This window comes from Macaca mulatta, chromosome X, assembly GCF_049350105.2.
Source record: "Macaca mulatta isolate MMU2019108-1 chromosome X, T2T-MMU8v2.0, whole genome shotgun sequence".
NCBI lineage: Eukaryota > Metazoa > Chordata > Mammalia > Primates > Cercopithecidae > Macaca > Macaca mulatta.
This window is the reverse complement of record NC_133426.1, coordinates 47,421,667-47,440,944: the sequence shown is the minus strand read 5'-3', so window position 1 is coordinate 47,440,944 and position 19,278 is coordinate 47,421,667. Positions and strand designations below refer to the sequence as shown.

Below are 19,278 nucleotides of genomic sequence, written 5' to 3'. Positions count from 1 at the left end.
AGCTGAGCATGGTGGCGTATGGTGTATGCCTGTAATCCCAGCTACTCAGGAGGTGAAGGTTGCAGTGAGCCAAGATCACGCCACTGCACTCCAGCCTGGACGACAGAGTGAGACTCTGTCTCAAAAAAAAGAAAACATTACAAATGAACATATTATATTTGTGACATCTTTGGGAGAGATTGTCAAAATCATTGAGTTAAAGTTGTCAGTGTGAATAAAATTATTGTTATTATCGTAAGTTGCCATTACTAAAATGTATCACTACTAAGTTATAAATTAAAGTATATTTGCCACTACTAGTAATAATAATAACCAATACAGAGAGCTGGATATGTGCCTAGCACTATTCTAAGTACTGTACATATATGACTTCACTGTCCCTCAGATTTAGGCATCATTTTTGTCCCCATTTTACAGATGCAGCAACTGAGGCATAGAGAGGTAAATATTATTTCCCCAGGGACACATAGCTAAGTCAAGGCAGAAACAGAAATGTTTTTCCTAAAATTTAATGCAGGCACTAATTAAATTTTTTCTTTTTTCCTTTTTTTTTTTTTAAGACAGAGTCCCGCTGTCGCCCAGGCTGGAGTGCAGTGGCGTGATCTCGGCTCACTGCAACCTCCACCTCCCAGGTTCAAGCGATTCTCCTATCTCAGCCTCCCGAGTAGCTGGGATTACAGGAGTACGCCACCATGCCCGGCTAATTATTGTATTTTTTTTTATTTTTTTGAGATGGAGTTTTGCCCGGCTAATTATGTATTTTTAGTAAAGACAGGGTTGCACCATGTTAGCCAGGATGGTCTTGAGCTCTTGACCTCGTGATCTGCCCACCTTGGCCTCCCAAAGTGCTGGGATTACAGGCGTGAGCCACCGCACCCAGCCTAATTTTTTTTCTTAATGAGGTGGGGTGTGGTGGCTCACACCAGTAATCCCAGCACTTTGGGAGGCCAAGGCAGATGGATCATCTGAGGTCAGGAGTTGGAGACCAGCCTAGCCAACATGGTGAAACTCCATCTCTACTAAAAAAATACAAAAATTAGCCAGGAGTGGTGGCACGCTCCTGTAATCCCAGCTACTAGGGAGGCTGAGACAGAATCACTTGAACCCAGGAGGCGGAGGTTGCAGTGAGCCGAGATCACGCCACTGCACTCCAGCCTGGGCGAGAGAGCAAGACTTCATCTCAAAAATTAAAAATAAAAGTAAATAAATACATAAATAATTTTTTCTTAAAAATAATATTACAAAGACTCAACTTTTAAAAATACTGATCTAGCTCAAATCTTTATTTTTATAATTTCCTATTTTTAAAACTTTATTGAGATGTAATTCACATACGCACAATACAATTCATCCACTTAACATGACAATTAAATTAGCTTTAGTACATTCAGAGTTGTGCAACCATCACAATAGAATTTTAGAATATTTTCATCACCCCCAAGAGAAAACCAGCACCTGTGAGCAGTCACTCCATTTCTACCACCTACCCCCACCCCAGTCCTAGACAACCACTAATCTACTTTTTGTTTCCCCAGTTTTGCCTATTCTGGACATTTCATATAAATGGAATTATACAATATGTGGTCTTTCCCGACTGGCTTCTTTCATTTAACATGTTTTCAAAATTCATCCACATTGGCAGAATGTATCAGCACCTCATTTCTTTTTATTACTGATTAATATTTCATTTTATGAACATACCACATTTTGTGTATCATTTGATGGACATTTGGGTTGTTTCCACTTTTTGGCAAGCAGGAATAGCACTGCTGTGAACATCTGTGTTCAGGTTTTTGTGTGGACATATGTTGTCATTTCTCCCAGGTAGATACCCAAGAATGCAATTGCTGGATCACATGATACATTTATTTTTAACATTTTCAGAAATTGCCAAGCTGTTTTACAAAACAGCTGCACTATTTTACATCCTACCAGCAATGTAGAAGGTTCCAATTTGTCCACATCTTCTCCAACACTTGTTGTTATCTGTCTTTTGGATTCTAGCCATCCTGTGGGTGTGTAGTGTTATTGTGGTTTCAATTTCCATTTCCCTGATGGCTAGTTATGTCGAGCAGTTTTTCATGTGCTTACTGGGCATTTGTATATCATCCATAGAGAAATGTCTATTTGAGTCCTTTGTCCATTTTTGTTTACAGTTATTTATTTATTTGAGATGGAGTCTCGCTCTGTCAGCCAGACTGGAGTGCAGTGGCACGATCTCAGCTCACTGCAGCCTCTGTCTCCTGGGTTCAATCGATTCTCCTGCCTCAGCCTCCCGAGTAGCTGGGATTACAGGTCCATGCCACCACATCTGTCTAATTTTTGTATTTTTAGTAGAGATGGGGTTTCACCATGTTGGCCAGTCTGGTCTCGAATTCCTGACCTCAAGCGATCCATCCACCTTGGTCTCCCAAAGTGCTGGGATTACAGGCATGAGCCACTCCGCCCAGCCTTTGCCCATTTTTTAGTTGGGTTATTTATGGTTTTGTTTTTGTTTTTGTTTTTTTAGCAAAGTTTAAGTGTTCTTTGCGTGTGCTTTTTGTCCCATATCTAAGAAACCATTAAGGCACAGGATTTGAATGCATATCTGGCTCCAGCATTCATATTCTTAACCATTACACTACACTGCCTGTCTAGAAACTAAATGGCTGTTAGTAACATTGCACATTAAGTTATTACAAGGGTTTCATGTTTTGAGCTAAAAAACACCCATGGGGCAGACACCCTATATTCATCCTCCAACATCAGCACAGACTTCTGAAGGATTCTGGGCTAGAACTGTGATGCCATGTATTAGGGAGAAGGAATGAGTCTCGGGTGAGAGCAGGACTGGTCCCCATGCTGCACACCGCACACCACTGTGACCTCCATGTGCTTCCTCTCGGCCATCACAGTTTCTCCCAAACAGAGATTCACACACAGACACCCCTAATGCTGGGAGGTGTTCACTTTAACGAATTTTCTAGCAGGGTGATGGAAGCAAATCTAGTGACTCTAGGGCTATAGATATCCTGCCAGGAGGCCACACCAGGGCTCTGGAGCAGGCAGCCTCTCTGCAGGGACTGTTTCCCCAGGGCAGCCACAGCTAAAGAGGTCTACCTGGAAGGAAGGTGCTGCCCTGCAGCCTGCCATTCCCACTTGCTGTTTAATGCCACCCAGCTGCATCCAGGGTATGCAACAGTCCTTGGGATGGAGAAACAGTAGGAGACCAGAAAAGAGGCAAGAGGAAGCCTGAACACACCCAGGATTGAGGTAGCAAGAGGGAGGGTAAGGTAGCCTATTCCAGGCTTTGGGGAGTCACTAGAAGCAGCTTGAACAGTCTGGTTCCAGAAAATAGCTCAGGGCTGAGCAAACATGCCAGGACACTAGAAAACAGCCACAGGGACTGAGAAAGAGTCTTGCAGTGACATGAACAGCCAGAGTACAGTCCTTGTAGTTCGGACAGGCAAAGACTCTACAATAGTCAAACAGAAGAGGCAATTGTCACCACATGTCATGCAACAGTGAGAACTACCTTGGAAACAGCCAAAGAAACAAACAAACAGCCGGAGGCTTAAAGCAAAAGTGTCTGGCCTTGAAGAACAGCAGGATTGTTGAACATCTGGAGACCACAAACAGTCCTTGCATTTGGAAGACAGAGGAAAAGGGGATAAGACTCCACAGCCAAAAAAGACCAAGGGACAATCCCTGACGCTCAATAAACAGTCAGAAAAATAAGAAAATAGCCTGAAGGCCTGGGGAACTGCCAGAGTTGAAGGAAGCATTGCTGAGATTGAAAGAACAGTCAACAAACCAGTGTAAAGAGATCAGGGAACAATAACTGCACCTCATAGAGGGTCATCAGAAACTGTAGTGTCATCACAGAGATCAAAGCCACTATACTGATGACCAATGGGGAATCAACAGACACAGTGTTGGGAGCTACTGTAGCATCAGCAGACATGGCTGTGGGAACACATGACGGTCAAAGACACTGTACAGGTAGCTAATACAGGATCATCTGAAACCATGACGTGCTTTCATGACGGGTAGGCTCTAATGAACCCCAGGCATTATGCCGGGGCTCATGAGGTCAGCACACTGTACTAAGGGACAATGACGCATCAGTGTGGCAGGGATGGGGCTGATACTGTGATGGAGACAAAACCACTTTAGTGGTGGCTAATCAGCAAAGAGTGACTAAGGGCTAATGTGGGGAGAGCAGACAATAGGCTGATTTTTTATGAAGACTGAAGACGCTGTACTTGTGACCAAGATTAGCAGACACATAGCCGGGCGTGGTGGCGGGTGCCTGTAATCCCAGCTACTGGGGAGGCTGAGGCAGGAAAATTGCTTGAATCTGGGAGGTGGAGGTTGGAGTGAGCCGAGATTGTGCCATTGCACTCTAGCCTGGGCAACAAGAGTGAAACTGTCTCAAAAAAAAAAAAAAAAAAAAAAAAAGATTAGCAGATACAGTGATGACACTAAGATAGGATTGACAGATACTGTGATTGAGAAACATGAGGCAGACTCCATAGTGGTGTCTAGTAGACGGCAGACACAGTGCTGAGGCTCATATAATCAGATTACCAGACATAGTGATGGGCTCCAATGCAGGGCAGCATGTGCTGTGATGGGGCACCATTGCATTCAAAGACATTCTATGCATGGTTGATGGAGGATCACCAGGCAGTGATGGCAGTCAATACAGGGTCAGCAAACACTGTGACTGGGTCTTATGAGAGCCAAAGCCACTGTATTCATGGCCAATGGGTGACCAGAAAGCCAAAGCTAATGTGGAATCAGCAGATACTGTACTGGGAGTTCATGGAGGTTAAAGTCTCTGTTCTTGTGACTAAGTGGGGATCAGCAGAGTAATAGTTGCTAAAGTTGGGTCAGCAAAGACATTGCTGGGGCCTCATGGGTGCTGAGGAAACTGTACTGTTGGTTAATGGGGGAGCAACGAACAGTGATAAGAGCTAATCTGGGGTCAGCAGACTCCACTGAGGCCTCAGTGGGCCAATGATACAATACTAGTGGCTAATGGGGGGATTCAGCAGACAAAATGATGGAACTATGGTAAGGACAAAAATATGGTGATGGGCCCAAAAGCAGGGCATCTGTGCTGGTGGCAAGTAAACCAGAAGACATTCACGTATGGTTAGCAGATATACTCATGGGCTGTAATATATGGGCAGTTGACACACCATTAGGGGCTATTTTAGGGAAAGCAGACACCACTGGGTCCTCAAGCTTAAAATTCTTGCAACCCGATAAGGGGAGATCAAAAGACAGTGACATGGTCATGTGAGTTCTGGAGACATTGTGCTAAGGCCCAAGAGGACCAAAGTCATCATATTGGTAGCTAATTGGGGAACAGCCATTGGGTGCCATTGTGCTGTGCTGAGCCCACTGTGCTGTGGGCTCATGTGGCAAAGACACGGCACCCACAGCTAATAAAAAATCAGCAGAGAGGCCCAGCACGGTGGTTCACACTTGCAATCCCAACACTTTGGGTGGCTGAAGCAGGAGGATCTCTTGAGTCTAGGAGTTTGAGACCAGCCTGGGCAACATAGCAAGATCCTGTCTCCACAAAGAAATTTAAAAATTAGCCAGGCATGGTGGCGCATGCCTGTAGTCCCAGCAACTTGGGAGGCTGTAGCCAATGGGGAATTAGCAAACAAAATGGTGAAGCTAACATGGAGTCAACAGACACTACATTAGGTCAACAGGAAGACAAAACACAGGGCTGTGAGCTAATGGGAGTCAGCTGTCATCATGCTAAGTCTAAAGGAGGGAAGTAAGACATGATACTGACTTAATGGAAGATCATCAGACACTAAGCTGAGGGTGAAGGTTGGTGATAAGACATGATGTGAGCTAATGGTGGGTGATCAGACATCGTGCTCTGGCTTAAAGGGGTGGTAAGAACTGCTCTGAATTAATGGAGGGGTTAGTAGACACTGGACTGCTGACTCATGGGGGTAAAAACTACTATGATGGTGGCTACTGGAGGATTGGCAGAGACTATCCTTAGGCTCTTGGGAGTCAAATCTACAGTGCAGTGTTGGCAAGTGAGGGAGCACCACAGATGGCGACAGTAGCTGATGAAAGTCAGTATACCCCAGACTGGGGCCTCAGAACATGTCATTTTCATGGGGCAAAACAATTTCTAAAGCCTTAGGAGGACCAAGTCGCCCACTGCCAAGAGTCTTTTATTTGCTCTAGCAATCAGTATTTCTGTTTTCCTCCCAGGCAGCCCAGACATGACTCCTGAAATGGGAACAGGGGATGTTTTATTGCTTTGTTTTCACATTTCAATTGAGATATAATTTATATACAATAAAATAAATAAACCTTAAGTTTACCCACTTGATGACTATTGTATTCACACTCCAATGAAGATATGGAGTATCTCCATCACCCCAGTAAGTTCCCTCCTATCCCTTACAAGTCAATTTTCACTCCAGAGGCAACAACTGTTCTGTTTTGTGTCACTATAAATTATCTTTATTTATGTTTGGCATATTCCATAATAAAAATTTAAAAACATCAACCAGGCGCAGTGGCTCACACCTATAATCCCAGCACTTTGAGAGGCCGATGTGGGCAGATCATCTGAGGTCAGGAGTTCAAGATCAGCCTGACCAACATGGTGAAACTCTGTCTCTACTTAAAAGACAAAAAATTAGTTGGGTGTGGTGGTGCATGCCTGTAATCCCAGCTACTCAGGAGGCTGAGACAGGAAAATCACTTGAACCCGGGAGGCAGAGGTTGCAGTGAGCAGAGATCATGCCATTGCACCTCCAACCTGGGCAACAAGAGCAAAACTCCATCTCAAAGAGAAAAAAAAGGGGGGGAGAAGCAGTGAGCTAAAGATCGGAAGTATTGATGAAATGGCATCTTGATATAGTTAATTAATACTTAATAGAGTGAGGGCATACTGCACAGAAAACACAAAAAATATATTTTATATATATTCAAATATATGCTGTATTGTGGGGTAGCTGATGAGTAATTCAAATACCTTGGGTCACGATAATCATTAAAGGATACTCAGGAAAAAAGCAAAAAAGTACTTAATTTAAAATTTTTTTTTTTTTTTTTGAGATGGAGTCTTGCTCTGTCGCCCAGGTTGGAGTGCAGTGGAACCATCCCAGCTCACTGCAACCTCTGCCTCCTGGGTTCAAGTGATTCTCCTGCCTCAGCCTCCCGAGTAGCTGGGATTACAGGCATGCACCACCAAACCCAGCTAATTTTTACTAGAGACGGGGTTTTGCCATGTTGGCCAGGCTGGTCTCGAACTCCTGACCACAAGTGATCCACCCGCCTCGGCCTCCCAAAGTGCTGGGATTACAGGTGTGAGCCACTGTACCCAGTCAAGTACTTAATTTTTTATCAACTTACTGTGACATAGTGCAGTGCTACCAAATATTTAAGGTAAAGGATTCACTTTTACTTATCAAAAAGGTATAGAGTCCCAATAAGATAAATAAGCAAGAAGGTGGGGAAGAACCATTGTTTTGAGAGATGACTAATCCAATTGCAAACAACCTGCTGGCACAACAACCTGTTCCCAAATACCTTGTTCTGTGCAAAGCCCCAGCAGCACAAACTCATTCTTCACATAGCCCCTCCAGCACAACCCTATACAACTTCCCTCCAGCTCTTGCCTCTTTGCAGACAGCCCCTTTCTCTGCTGTGCTGCCCATTGCCTCCTTGCAACCTACTTTCCCTCTAATAGACTTGGTTTCTTTAATTCATGACTGTCTTGGTAAATCTTTTACCACCCGCGATGCCGGCCCCAGTCACCGACAAAAGGTACAATGAAAAACATTTTAAGACAAAACTGAGAGGCTCACCACTAACAGACTCTTACTAAAGGAAACTCTTTGGAGTATTTTTCAGGCACAGAAGAAAATGATCCTGGATGAAACGCAGAAAGTAATGAAGTGCAATCAAGGTGGTAAATATTTGGGTAAAATGAAATGAAAACTGCCCACATCAAACAAAAATGTTGTGCAGGGAGATGTGTGTGTGTGTGAGAGAGACACAAATATTATATATAAGTATATATATATAAACCCCACATCATTATATTTAGAAATATATGTGTGTATACCTGTATAAATGCAAAGCTGCTATTAAAAAGTTAACTTTCATAGACAATTTCTTGGAGAAAACCATAAAATACTACTGAAGGGTAGGAAAGATGAGTTAAAAAATAAATAAAGACAGGCCAGGTGCAGTGGCTCACTCCTGCAATCCCAGCACTTTGGGAAGCTGAGGCAGGCGGATCACTTGAGGTCAGGAGTTCAAGACCAGCCTGGCCAACACAGCAAAACCCTATCTCTATTAAAAATACAAAAATCAGGTGGGCGTGGTTGTGTGCACCTATAGTCCCAGCTACTCGGAAGGCTGAAGTATGAGAATCACTTGAACCAGGAGGCAGAGGTTGCAGTGAGCCAAGATTGCACAACTGCGTTCCAGCATGGGTGATAGAGCGAGATTCTGTCTCAAATAAATAAATAAATAGGCAAGGTGCAGTAGCTCACACCTGTAATCCCAGCACTTTGGGAGGCTGAGGCGGGCAGATCACCTGAGGTGAGGAGTTTGAGACCAGCCTGGCCAACATGGTGAAACCCCGTCTCTACTAAAAGTACAAAAATTAGCTGGGTGTGGTCATGTGCGCCTGTAATCCCAGCTACTCGGGAGGCTGAGGCATGAGAATTGTTCCATCCCGGGAGGCAGAGGTTGCAGTGAGCCAAGATCACGCCATTGCACTCCAGCCTGGGCAACAAGAGTGAAACTCAGTCTCAAAAAATAAAAAGAGAAAAGAAAAGAAAAGAAGAGAGAGAGAGAGAGAGAGAGAGAAGAGGAGAAGAGAAGAGAAGAGAAGAGAAGAGAAGAGAAGAGAAGAGAAGAGAAGAGAAGAGAAGGAAAGAACAAAAGAAAGAAAGACAAACCACATTCATGGGAGCCAAGGCTCAAAGCCATTTCATACCTTTCAGATTGGCAATAATTTAAAGGACTGATAATAAGTGCTGCTGAATGGCAAAATGAAAACTTTCTCAAACTGCTCATGGGAGTATAAATTAATACAATTTGGAAGGGAAATGTCAATACTTAATAAAGTTTAAAAAAAAAAAACCTTCTGGGCCGGGCGCGGTGGCTCAAGCCTGTAATCCCAGCACTTTGGGAGGCCGAGACGGGCGGATCACGAGGCCAGGAGATCGAGAGACGATCCCGGCTAACACGGTGAAACCCCGTCTCTACTAAAAAAATACAAAAAAACTAGCCGGGCGAGGTGGCGGGCGCCTGTAGTCCCAGCTACTCGGGAGGCTGAGGCAGGAGAATGGCGTAAACCCGGGAGGCGGAGTTTGCAGTGAGCTGAGATCCGGCCACTGCACTCCAGCCTAGGTGACAGAGCAAGACTCCGTCTCAAAAAAAAACAAACAAAAAAAAAAAAAACAAAAAAAAAAAACCTTCTGTATCAATCAGAGCCAACAAGGAGACAAAAACCACACTAGTTATTTTAACAGAGAGAACTTATAAATAACTTTAACTAGTTATGAGGTTGTAAACCAAGTAAGTGAAGAGACAAAAAGAGAACATTAAAGTTATCAGGGAGGTAGCAACTGCAGAAAACAGCTGGGCTGGAATAACAAAGGGAAGAAGTTGACAATTTTTTTGGAGACAGGGTCTTGTTCTGTTGCCCAAGCTGGAGTGCAGTGGCGCAATCATGGCTTACTGCAGCTTCAACCTCCAGTCTCAGACTCCCAAGTACCTGGGACCACAGGTGTGGTCCCATGCCTAGCTGATTTTTGAATTTTTTTGTAGAGATAGGGTTTCACCATATTTCCCAGGCTGGTCTTGACTCCTGGGCTCAAGCAATCCACCCACCTTGGCCTCCCAAAGTGCTGAGATTACAGGCGCGATCCACTACACCCAACCATAAGTTGAAATTACTAAAACTTAGAAAGATGGAGGAGGGGTCCCACGTGGCTAGAATTCACATCTCTAAGGAGGTGACACCAGCCAGCTGATACTTGTGTCTCAGAGGGGATGGGCTACCATCTGTGAGTGCTGGAAAGCTGCAAACTAGATTAAACCGCTGCTATGACAAGGAACTGCTGGTGTCTGAGTGAAGAAGCAATGCTGAGCAGACACTCCAATGACCAAGAGCTAATAGGAATAGAAAAAAAGGATCAAGTCCCTTCTTCCCTCTCCAGCCCCAAAGTGTATATCTAGTATCTCTTATTGGCAAGGCCCAACAGGGAGCAGTTGGCAAAGCCAAAATGTAGTTTATAGAGTCACAAAGCACAGTCAAGAAGGGTGGGTTTGGAGCTGGGACACAATAGCTTAATAACCAGCACATTGCCTAAATCCTATGACCCATCAGTTCCACTTCTAGATTTAGACACTAAACTTGAAAAAGATACAAATGTCTTTTACAAATGTCTTTTACTCAGACCTATACTTATCAACAAGGACAGATCTTGGAAAGGTAACATTACATGAAAAAAGCAAGCTGCAGAACTTTAAATACAGTGTGATCCCATTTATGTAAAATTATATAAAGACAATATAGTAGTATGTATTGCACACTTCATGCTATACCAAAAAACTCACAGGAGATTGAAATTCTAAATGTTGAAAGGAAAACCTTTAGAGGAAAGTATAGGAGAATATTATCATCTTGAAACTGATAATATTAAAACATAAAACTTTAGCCGGGCACGGTGGCTCACACCTGTAATCCCAACACTTTCAGAGGCCAAGGTGAGTGGATCACCTGAGGTCAGGAGTTAGAGGCCAGTCTGACCAACATGGTGAAACCCCATCTCTACCAAAAATACAAAAATCAGCTAGGCATGGTGGTGCACACCTGTAATCCCAGCTACTCAAGAGACTGAGGCAGGAGAAATGCTTGAACCCGGGAGGCAAAGGTTGAAATGAGCTGAGGTCATGCCATTGCACTCCAGCCTGGGCCACAGAGTGAGAGTCCATCTCAAAAAAAATAATAAATAAATAAATAAATAAAACAAAACTTCAGCAGAAGAAAACAGATGACAAAATTTTAAAAACCAATGACAGTCTGGGAGAAGATATTTGCAACACACATGACTGGAAAAAAAAAAGGATTTTTATATTCTCATATGTTAAAAAACAACAACATTTAAACCAAAAAGCAAGAGATGAACAGCCCATTCGAAAACAATGAGCAGAGGACATGAACAGTCAATGCACAGAAAAAAAAAACCCAAATAGCCAATCAACAGATAAGATGTTCACACACCACTAATTAGGGAAATCTGAATAAAAGCAATGAGCTATCCCCTAAGGGGATCAGGACATATTTTGATACAAATGTAGGTGCCAAATTTTCACAGGCTCACTGTGTGCCCTGGTGATCATATGCCCCAAGGAACTTGATCCAATGGTGAGGGAAGTCTTCAGACAGAGGCTTTCTTCATTGTATAACGCCAGGACCGGCCTATGTGAGTTCTCTGATGTTCTGTGAGATGTGCTTTCCGGCAGAAAGCTTTCCCACATTCTTGACACTCAAAGGGTCTCTCTCCTGTGTGAATTCGCTGATGCTCAATGAGGCGTACTTTCACATAGAAGGCATTTCCACATTCACTACATTCATAAGGTTTCTCTCCTGTGTGAGTTCTCCGGTGTTGACAGAGGGATTTCTTCATACTGAAGATTTTCCCACATTCACTACATTCATAGGGTTTCTCTCCTGAATGCATCCTCTGATGTTCAATTAGGCGTGCTTTCACATAGAAAGCATTACCACACTCGTTACATTCATAAGGTTTCTCTCCTGTGTGAATTCTCTGATGGATCCCAAGAGATGAGTGCACCCTGAAAGATTTCCCACATTCATTACACTGATAGGGCTTTTCACCTGTGTGAGTTCTCTGATGATTATTGAGAGTCATCTTCATTCGGAAGAATTTCCCACATTCACCACACTCATAGGGTTTCTCACCTGTGTGAATTCTTTGATGCTGATTTAGGGATTTCTTTGCACGGAAGTTTTTCCCACACTCCCCACATTCATAAGGTTTCTCCCCTGTGTGAGTTCTGTGGTGTTGGGTAAGGGATATCTTTACACGAAATGTTTTCCCACATTCACTACATTCATAGGGTTTCTCCCCTGTGTGAGTTCGCTGATGAATTGTGAGGGTTGCCTTCTCAGAAAAGGTTTTCCCACATTCAGTACATTCATAGGGTCTCTCTCCAGTGTGTGTTCTTGTATGTAGGATGAGTTGTGACTTCCTGCCAAAAGATTTCCCACATTCATTACATTCAAAGGGTCTCTCCCCTGTGTGAGTTTTCTGATGAGCAATGAGGTATGATCTTGCACTGAAGGTTTTTGCACATTCACCACATTTATAGGGTCTCTCTCCTGTGTGTATTCTCAGATGTTCAACAAGGTTTGATTTCCTGCAATAAGCTTTCCCACATTCATGACATTCAAAGTTTTTATCTCCTGTGGGTGTTCTTTTACGTCTAACAAAGCCTGTTTTCTCATGGAAGGCTTTCCCGCATCCATTATATTCAACATTTTGATCCAATGTTTGAATCTTCTGATGGTGAAGAAAGTCATTATCATGTCTGAGGGCATTATCCCCAACAGAACCATTGCCACACAGCAGTGAGAGAGATCCTTTAAAAACAAATCACAGCATGTCACTCATTTATGTAAAATCCCAAACTGGCTTCTCTTGTCACAGTATAAAATTAAACTCCTTAACACAACCTTTAAAACTCTATTCCAGCCGGGCACAGTGGCTCATGCCTGTAACCCCAGCACTTTGGGAGGCCAAGGTGGGCGGATCACTTGAGGTCAGGAGTTTGAGATCAGCCTGCCCAACATGGCAAAACTCCATCTCTACTAAAAATACAAAAATTAGCTGGCCATAATGGTGCCCACCTGTAATCCCAGCTACTTGGGAGGCTGAGGCAAGAGAATCACTTGAACCCAGGAGGTGGAGGTTACAGTGAGCCGAGATCGTGCCACTGCACTCCAGCCTGGATGACAGACGTGAGACTCCATCTGAAAAATACAAACAAACAAACAAAAAAAACCCTCTATTTCCTAAAAGCACATATCAATATCTATCCTTCTTACCTTGCACTGATTTTCTTTTCAACATCAAACATATGATGTATTTATTTGTTTCTGGTCACTTTCCCCTACTATATTGTAATCTCCAAGAGAACAGAGATATTATTTTATTCACTACCAGTTTCCCACACCTAGAACATACCCAGCATATAACTGATACTCATTTAAAGTTTCATGGATGACTAAATGAATATATGAACGAATGCCTGATAACAGAAAGCATCCAAGGCAATGGAGGGAAGGAAGAATAAATGTTGCCAGGTGTGGTGGCTCATACCTCTGACCCTAGCACTTCCAGAGGCCATGGCAGGTGGATCACTTGAGCCCAGGAGTTCAAGACCAGCCTGGCCAACATAGTGAGATTCTGTCTCAACAAAAATAATAATAATAATAATACAAAAATCAGCCAGGCATGGTGGTGTGCACCTGTAGTCCCAGCTACTAGGGAGGCTGCCTTGGAAAGGTCACTTAAAACGGGGCAGTTGAGGTGTTAAGTTGAGGTTGAACCATGATTGCACCGTTGCACTCCAGCCTGGGCAACAGAGAGATACTCTGTCTCAAAAAAATAAAAGAATAAATGCTTAAGATGAGGCAGAGATAAATAACAGTGGTAAATAACTTAAAAATCAAGATAAAGGCCAGGTGCGGTGGCTCACGCCTATAATCCCAGCACTTTGAGAGGCCAAGGCAGGTGGATCACTTGAGGTCAGGAGTTTGTGACCAACCTGGCCAACATGGTGAAACCCTATCTCTACTAAAAGTACAAAAATTAGCCAGGCGTGGTGGCATGCACCTGTAATCCCAGCTGCTCGGGAGGCTGAGGCAGGAGAATTGCTTGAGCCCAGGAGGCGGAGGTTGTGGTGAGCTGAGATCACACCACTGCACTCCAGTCTGGGTGACAGAGTGAGACTCCATCAAAAAAAAAAAAAAAAATCAAGATAAAACAGGAGAAAGCACTGAAGTTTGAGTGTGATATTAAGATGTGTGACTTTGGTATCTGAAGCATGTAGACCTTCCGTCCTTATTTTCAAAGAGCTAGGACCTCTACAAAGAGATTCCTAGAAAGTGTTGCACCCTTTGACCTGAATTTCCGGGCTCTTATTTCCCCTATTTTCCATATGTCCAGTTCTTGCCCACTTACCTGAGTAACGATGGCCTGAGGATTCCTCCTCTAATATCCACAGCTCTTCTCCTCGCTCCAACTTGAAAATCATCTCTGGTTTGGCCACGCAGAGGCCTGTTAATGGGAAATGGCACAGGACGTGGGCCAAGTTGTCTGAGCTCTAGGGCCTCTGATGGAGGAGGAAGGTGCATCTTCATGAGCTGCACAAGGAAGGGGGCCCATTTAAAGCTTTCATTGGGGAAGTAAGAACACACACATTTTTCCCGGTGCCCTAAACTGACTACTCATCTGTGACTCTCAATGTCATTAAACCCTCACAAGGCTGCATATGTTACAGCAACCAAGAAAGGAAACACGTGCTCCTAGGAGTTACATGGACAATCATCCTCACCCACAGATGCCAGGTTGCTGTAGGTCTCCAGCATCACATCCTTGTGCATGGTCCTCTGAGCAGGGTCCAGTCTGTGCCACTCCTGTCGGGTGAAATCCACAGCCACGTCCTCGAATGACACGGACCCCTGTAATAACAATCTCCAGTGATCAGAATGGGATGCATGAAAAAGATGTGCAGGAACTAATCTTCTCAGTGGAGCCCTGTTGAAAGTCGACTAAAAGGAGCTACACTGGATACCTGATTTCGTGTCTTGCTTGATATACTTTTGGGGTGGGGGGTACCCAGAACAGCTCTGTTACTGTGTTAATTTATTAATGCATGAAGAAAAGACCACTGCACTCCTGAGTTAACACTATGTGCCTCAGTAAGCATATTTCTGGAAAACCAATAAAAAAACAAACAAACACTATGTGTCCGGACATGTGCAAGTTGCTGGGTTAAAAAATGAAGAAGCAGTCTGGGCGCAGTGGCTCACGCCTGTAATCCCAGCACTTTGGGAGGCCAAGCTGGGCAGATCGCCTGAGGTCAGAAGTTCAAGACCAGACTGGCCAACATGGTGAAACCCCATCTCTACTAAAAATACAAAAATTAGCTGGGCTTGCTGGTGCACATCTGTAGTCCCAGTTACTCAGGAGGCTGAGGCAGGAGAATCGCTTGAACCCAGGAGGCGGAGGTTGCAGTGAGCCAAGATCACACCACTGCACTCCAGCTTGGGTGACAGAGCAAGACTCCATCTTGAAAAAAAAAAAAAAGAAGAAGAAGAAGAAGAAGAAGAAGCTGGCTGGGCATGGTGGCTCACATCTGTGATCATAGCACTTTGGGAGGCCAAGGCAGGCAGATCACTTGAGGTTAGGAGTTCAGACTAGCCTGGCCAACATGGTGAAACCCCATCTCTACTAAAAATAAAAAATAAAAAATAAAAATTAGCTGGGCATGGTGGAGGGTGCCTGCAGTCCCAGCTACTCAGGAGCCTGAGGCAAGAGAATCACTTGAACTCAGGAGGTAGAGGCTGCAGTGAGCTGAGATTGTGCCACTGCACTCCAGCCTGGGTGACAGAGAGACCCTGTCTCAAAACAAACAAACAAAATGTATTTATACTTATAAACAATACAGAAGTGCTGTTCTGTGGGAGAAAGGGAGACAGTATTGCTCCCAGGATAACTGCATGAACAGCTGGGATGAGGCTGGAGCCATATATAGACATTAGCAAAACAGGATAGACAATGAGTTGATGGAAGAAAAATTGAGATTGATGTTAGAGTGTTTATGGAACATACTGACGGAGATGTCCAGCTGGAGCTCAGGAGAGAAGGCTAGCAGAGGCCAAGGTTTGGGGAGGGTAAGATCATTTCAGTACCAGCTGAAACCACCAGAATAAATTGGATAGCTAAGAAAGAGCACAGTTTGAGAGAAGCACCAAGTACAGAGTTTGAGGGAGCACCAATATGCTATGAAGGTTGCAGAGTAAATTCTTGATATGGTTTGGATCTGCGTCTTCACCCAAATCTCATGTTGAATTGTAATCCCCAATGTTGGAAGTGGGGCCTGGTGGGAGGGGATTGGATTATGGGGGTAGTTTCTCATGGTTTAACACCATCCTCCCCTCAAGCCTGTAATCCCAGCACTTTGGGAGGCCGAGACGGGCGGATCACGAGGTCGGGAGATCGAGACCATCCTGGTTAACACGGTGAAACCCCGTCTCTACTAAAAAATACAAAAAACTAGCCGGGCGAGGTGGCGGGCGCCTGTAGTCCCAGCTACTCGGGAGGCTGAGGCAGGAGAATGGCGTGAACCCGGGAGGCGGAGCTTGCAGTGAGCTGAGATCCGGCCACTGCACTCCAGCCTGGGTGACAGCGCGAGACTCCGTCTCAAAAAAAAAAAAAAAAAATTAACACCATCCTCCCTTGGTGCTGTCATCGCCATAGTGAGTTCTCATGAGATCTGGTTGTTTAAAAGTGTGTGGCACCTGTGCCCCAATTCCTCCCACTCTGGCCATGTAAGATGTGCCTGCTGTCTGGGCACAGTGGCTCATGCCTGTAATCCCAGCACTTTGGGAGGCTGAAGCAGGCAGATAGCTTGAGCCCAGGAATTTGAGCAGACTGGGCAACATGGCGAAATCCTGTCTCTACAAACAAACAAAAATTAGCTGGGCATTGTGGTGCATGCCTATAATCCCAGCTACTTGGGGGACTGAGGCAGGAGGATCACTTGAGCCCAGGAGGTCGACGCTGCAGTGAGCCAAGATGACACCACTGCACTCCAGCCTGTGTGACAGAGCGAGATCCTATCTTATACACACACACACACACACACACACACACACACAAAGATATGCTGCCGGGCATGGTGGCTCACGCCTATAATCCCAGCACTTTGGAAGACTGAGGTGGGTGGATCACCTGAGGTCAGGAGTTTGAGACCAGCCTGGCCAACATGGTGAAACCCCGTTTCTACTATAAATACAAAAATTAGCGGGGCGTGGTGGTGCACACCTGTAATCCCAGCAATCCCAGCTACTCAGGAGGCTGAGGCAGGAGAATCGCGAATCACTTGAACCCAGGAGGCGGAGGTTGCAATGAGCTGAGATCATGCCCTTGCACTCTAGCCTGGGTGACAAGAGTGAAACTCCGTTTAAAAAAAAAAAAAAAAAAAGTTATTTCTTCCTCTTTGCCTTCTGCTATGGATTGGAAGTTTCCTGAGGCCTCCCCAGAAGCCATTATGCTTTTTGTAGAGCCTGCAGAACCATGAGCCAATTAAATCTCTTTTCTTTATAAATTACCCAGTCTCAGGTATTTCTTTATAGCAATGCAAGAACAGACTAATACAACTATTAGATGGTAGAAATAGAACCAGGAAAGTGTGGGGTCTTGGAAGGTAGGAGGGGAGACAGTGTCAAGTAACAGTGCCATTTCCAGTTTAAAGTGATAGGTAAGAAATGAGCCAGGTATGGTGGTGCAGGCCTGTAATCCCAGCTACTCAGGAGGCTGAGGCAGGAGAATTTCTTGAACTCGGGAGGTGGAGGTTGCAGTGAGCCAAGTTCCATCTCAAAAAAAAAAAAAAAAAAAAAAAGAGAAAGAAAGAAAAGAAATGGAAGATATATTACTATATACCCCCAACGACATTAAAATGAGAATAAGAGAATGCCACGAACATCTTTATTCACATAAATTCACCAACTTAGATGAAATGGACCAATTCCATGAAATATATAAAACACCAAAACTTACCCAAAGAGAAACTGACAACTGAATGGAATATCAATTAAAGAAACTGAATTTGTGGTTTAAAACCTTCCAAAAAAGAAATTCCCAGGCCTTGATAGTTTCACTAGTAAATTCTACCAAATATTTAAGGAATACATCAGTTCTATACAATCCTTCCTCTTCCATTTTCTAGACAAGGACACTTCTCATTTTATGAGGCCATCATTATCCTGATTACAACATCAGACAAAGACATGACAAGAAAAGAAAATTGCAGTCCAATATCCCTTATAAACATAGAAGTTAAAAGCCTCAACAAATATTAGCAAATCAAATCCAGCAACATATGTAAACACATAGCATGATCAGTTGGTGTTTATCCAGAGTATGCAAGGTTGGCTGAACATTTTTAAATCAATCAATATAATCCACCATGTTAAGAAACTAAAACAGAAAAACCACACAATCATCAATTGATACAGAAAAGTCATTTGACAAAATTCAACATTGATTCCTGACAAAAATTCTCATCAAAGTAGGAATAGAAGGAAACTTCTTTGACCTGCTAAAGATCATCTACCAAAAACCTACAGCTGACATCATACGTAATGAAAAAGACTGAATGCTTTCCCTAGAAGATCAGGAAAAAGGCGAGAGACGTCCACTTTTACAAATCCTATTTGAAATCAAAATCCTACTCAAAGTCCTACTTTAGTGAAATCAGGCAAGAAAAAGGAAATAAAAGGCATATAACTGGTTGGAAAGAATAAATAAAACTGTCTCTGTTCTCACACAATATGATTGTCTATGTAGAAAATCCCAAGGAATCTACAAAGAAGCTCTTAACAAGACTGCAGGACACAAAGTCAACTCATCGAAGTCAATCATGTTTCGGCTGGGCATAGTGGCTCACACCTGTAATCCCAGCACTTTGGGGAGCCCAGGCAGGCATATCACCTGAGGTCAGGAGTTCAAGACCAGCCTAGCCAACATGGCGAAACCCTGTCTCTACTAAAAATTTTAAAACTTAGCCAGGTGTAGTGGTGCGTGCCTGTAATCCCAGCTACTCAGGAGGCTGAGGCAGGAGAATCGCTTCAACTGGGGAGGTCAAAGTTGCATTGAGCCAAGATTGTGCCACTATACTCCAGCCTGGGTGACAGAGTGAGACTCTGTCTCAAAAAAAAAAAAAAAAGAGAGAGAGAGAGAGTGAGAAAGAAATACAGTAAATGTAATATATACACACAGTAATTACAACATAAAATAAAATGAGAGAACTGAGACCAAGCTTAACAGTAATGTGAATAAATACAAATGGGCTTAATTCACTTATTACAAGAAAAAGGGGGGCAAATGTGGTGGCTCACACCTATAATCCTAGCACTTTGGGAGGCTGAGGCGGTAGGACTGCTTGAAGCCAGGAGTTCAAGACCAGCCT

The 19,278-nt window shown here is 43.9% G+C and overlaps 1 protein-coding gene across 3 annotated transcripts in view; it reads right to left on the bottom strand.

The window, feature by feature from the left end:
• Positions 1 to 1,253: 1,253 nt before the first annotated feature.
• ZNF157 (zinc finger protein 157) overlaps positions 1,254 to 19,278 on the bottom strand; it is a 57,428-nt gene continuing 39,403 nt past the window's right edge. Inside the window, exons 3-7 of one of the 3 annotated variants that reach the window (XR_013412807.1) lie at positions 14,638 to 14,764; positions 14,265 to 14,446; positions 12,929 to 13,051; positions 10,975 to 12,661; positions 1,254 to 2,198 (exon numbers count right to left, since the gene is read on the bottom strand). Coding sequence is in view for 2 of the 3 variants with exons in the window: in XM_077988617.1 (XP_077844743.1) it covers positions 11,436 to 12,661; positions 12,929 to 13,051; positions 14,265 to 14,360; positions 14,638 to 14,764 (1,572 nt within the window). In the remaining variant the exon portion in view is untranslated. Of the gene's footprint in view, positions 2,199 to 10,525; positions 12,662 to 12,928; positions 13,052 to 14,264; positions 14,447 to 14,637; positions 14,765 to 19,278 lie in introns of those variants that run through there. The other 2 variants (XM_077988617.1, XM_015127290.3) reach the window with 2 other exon arrangements.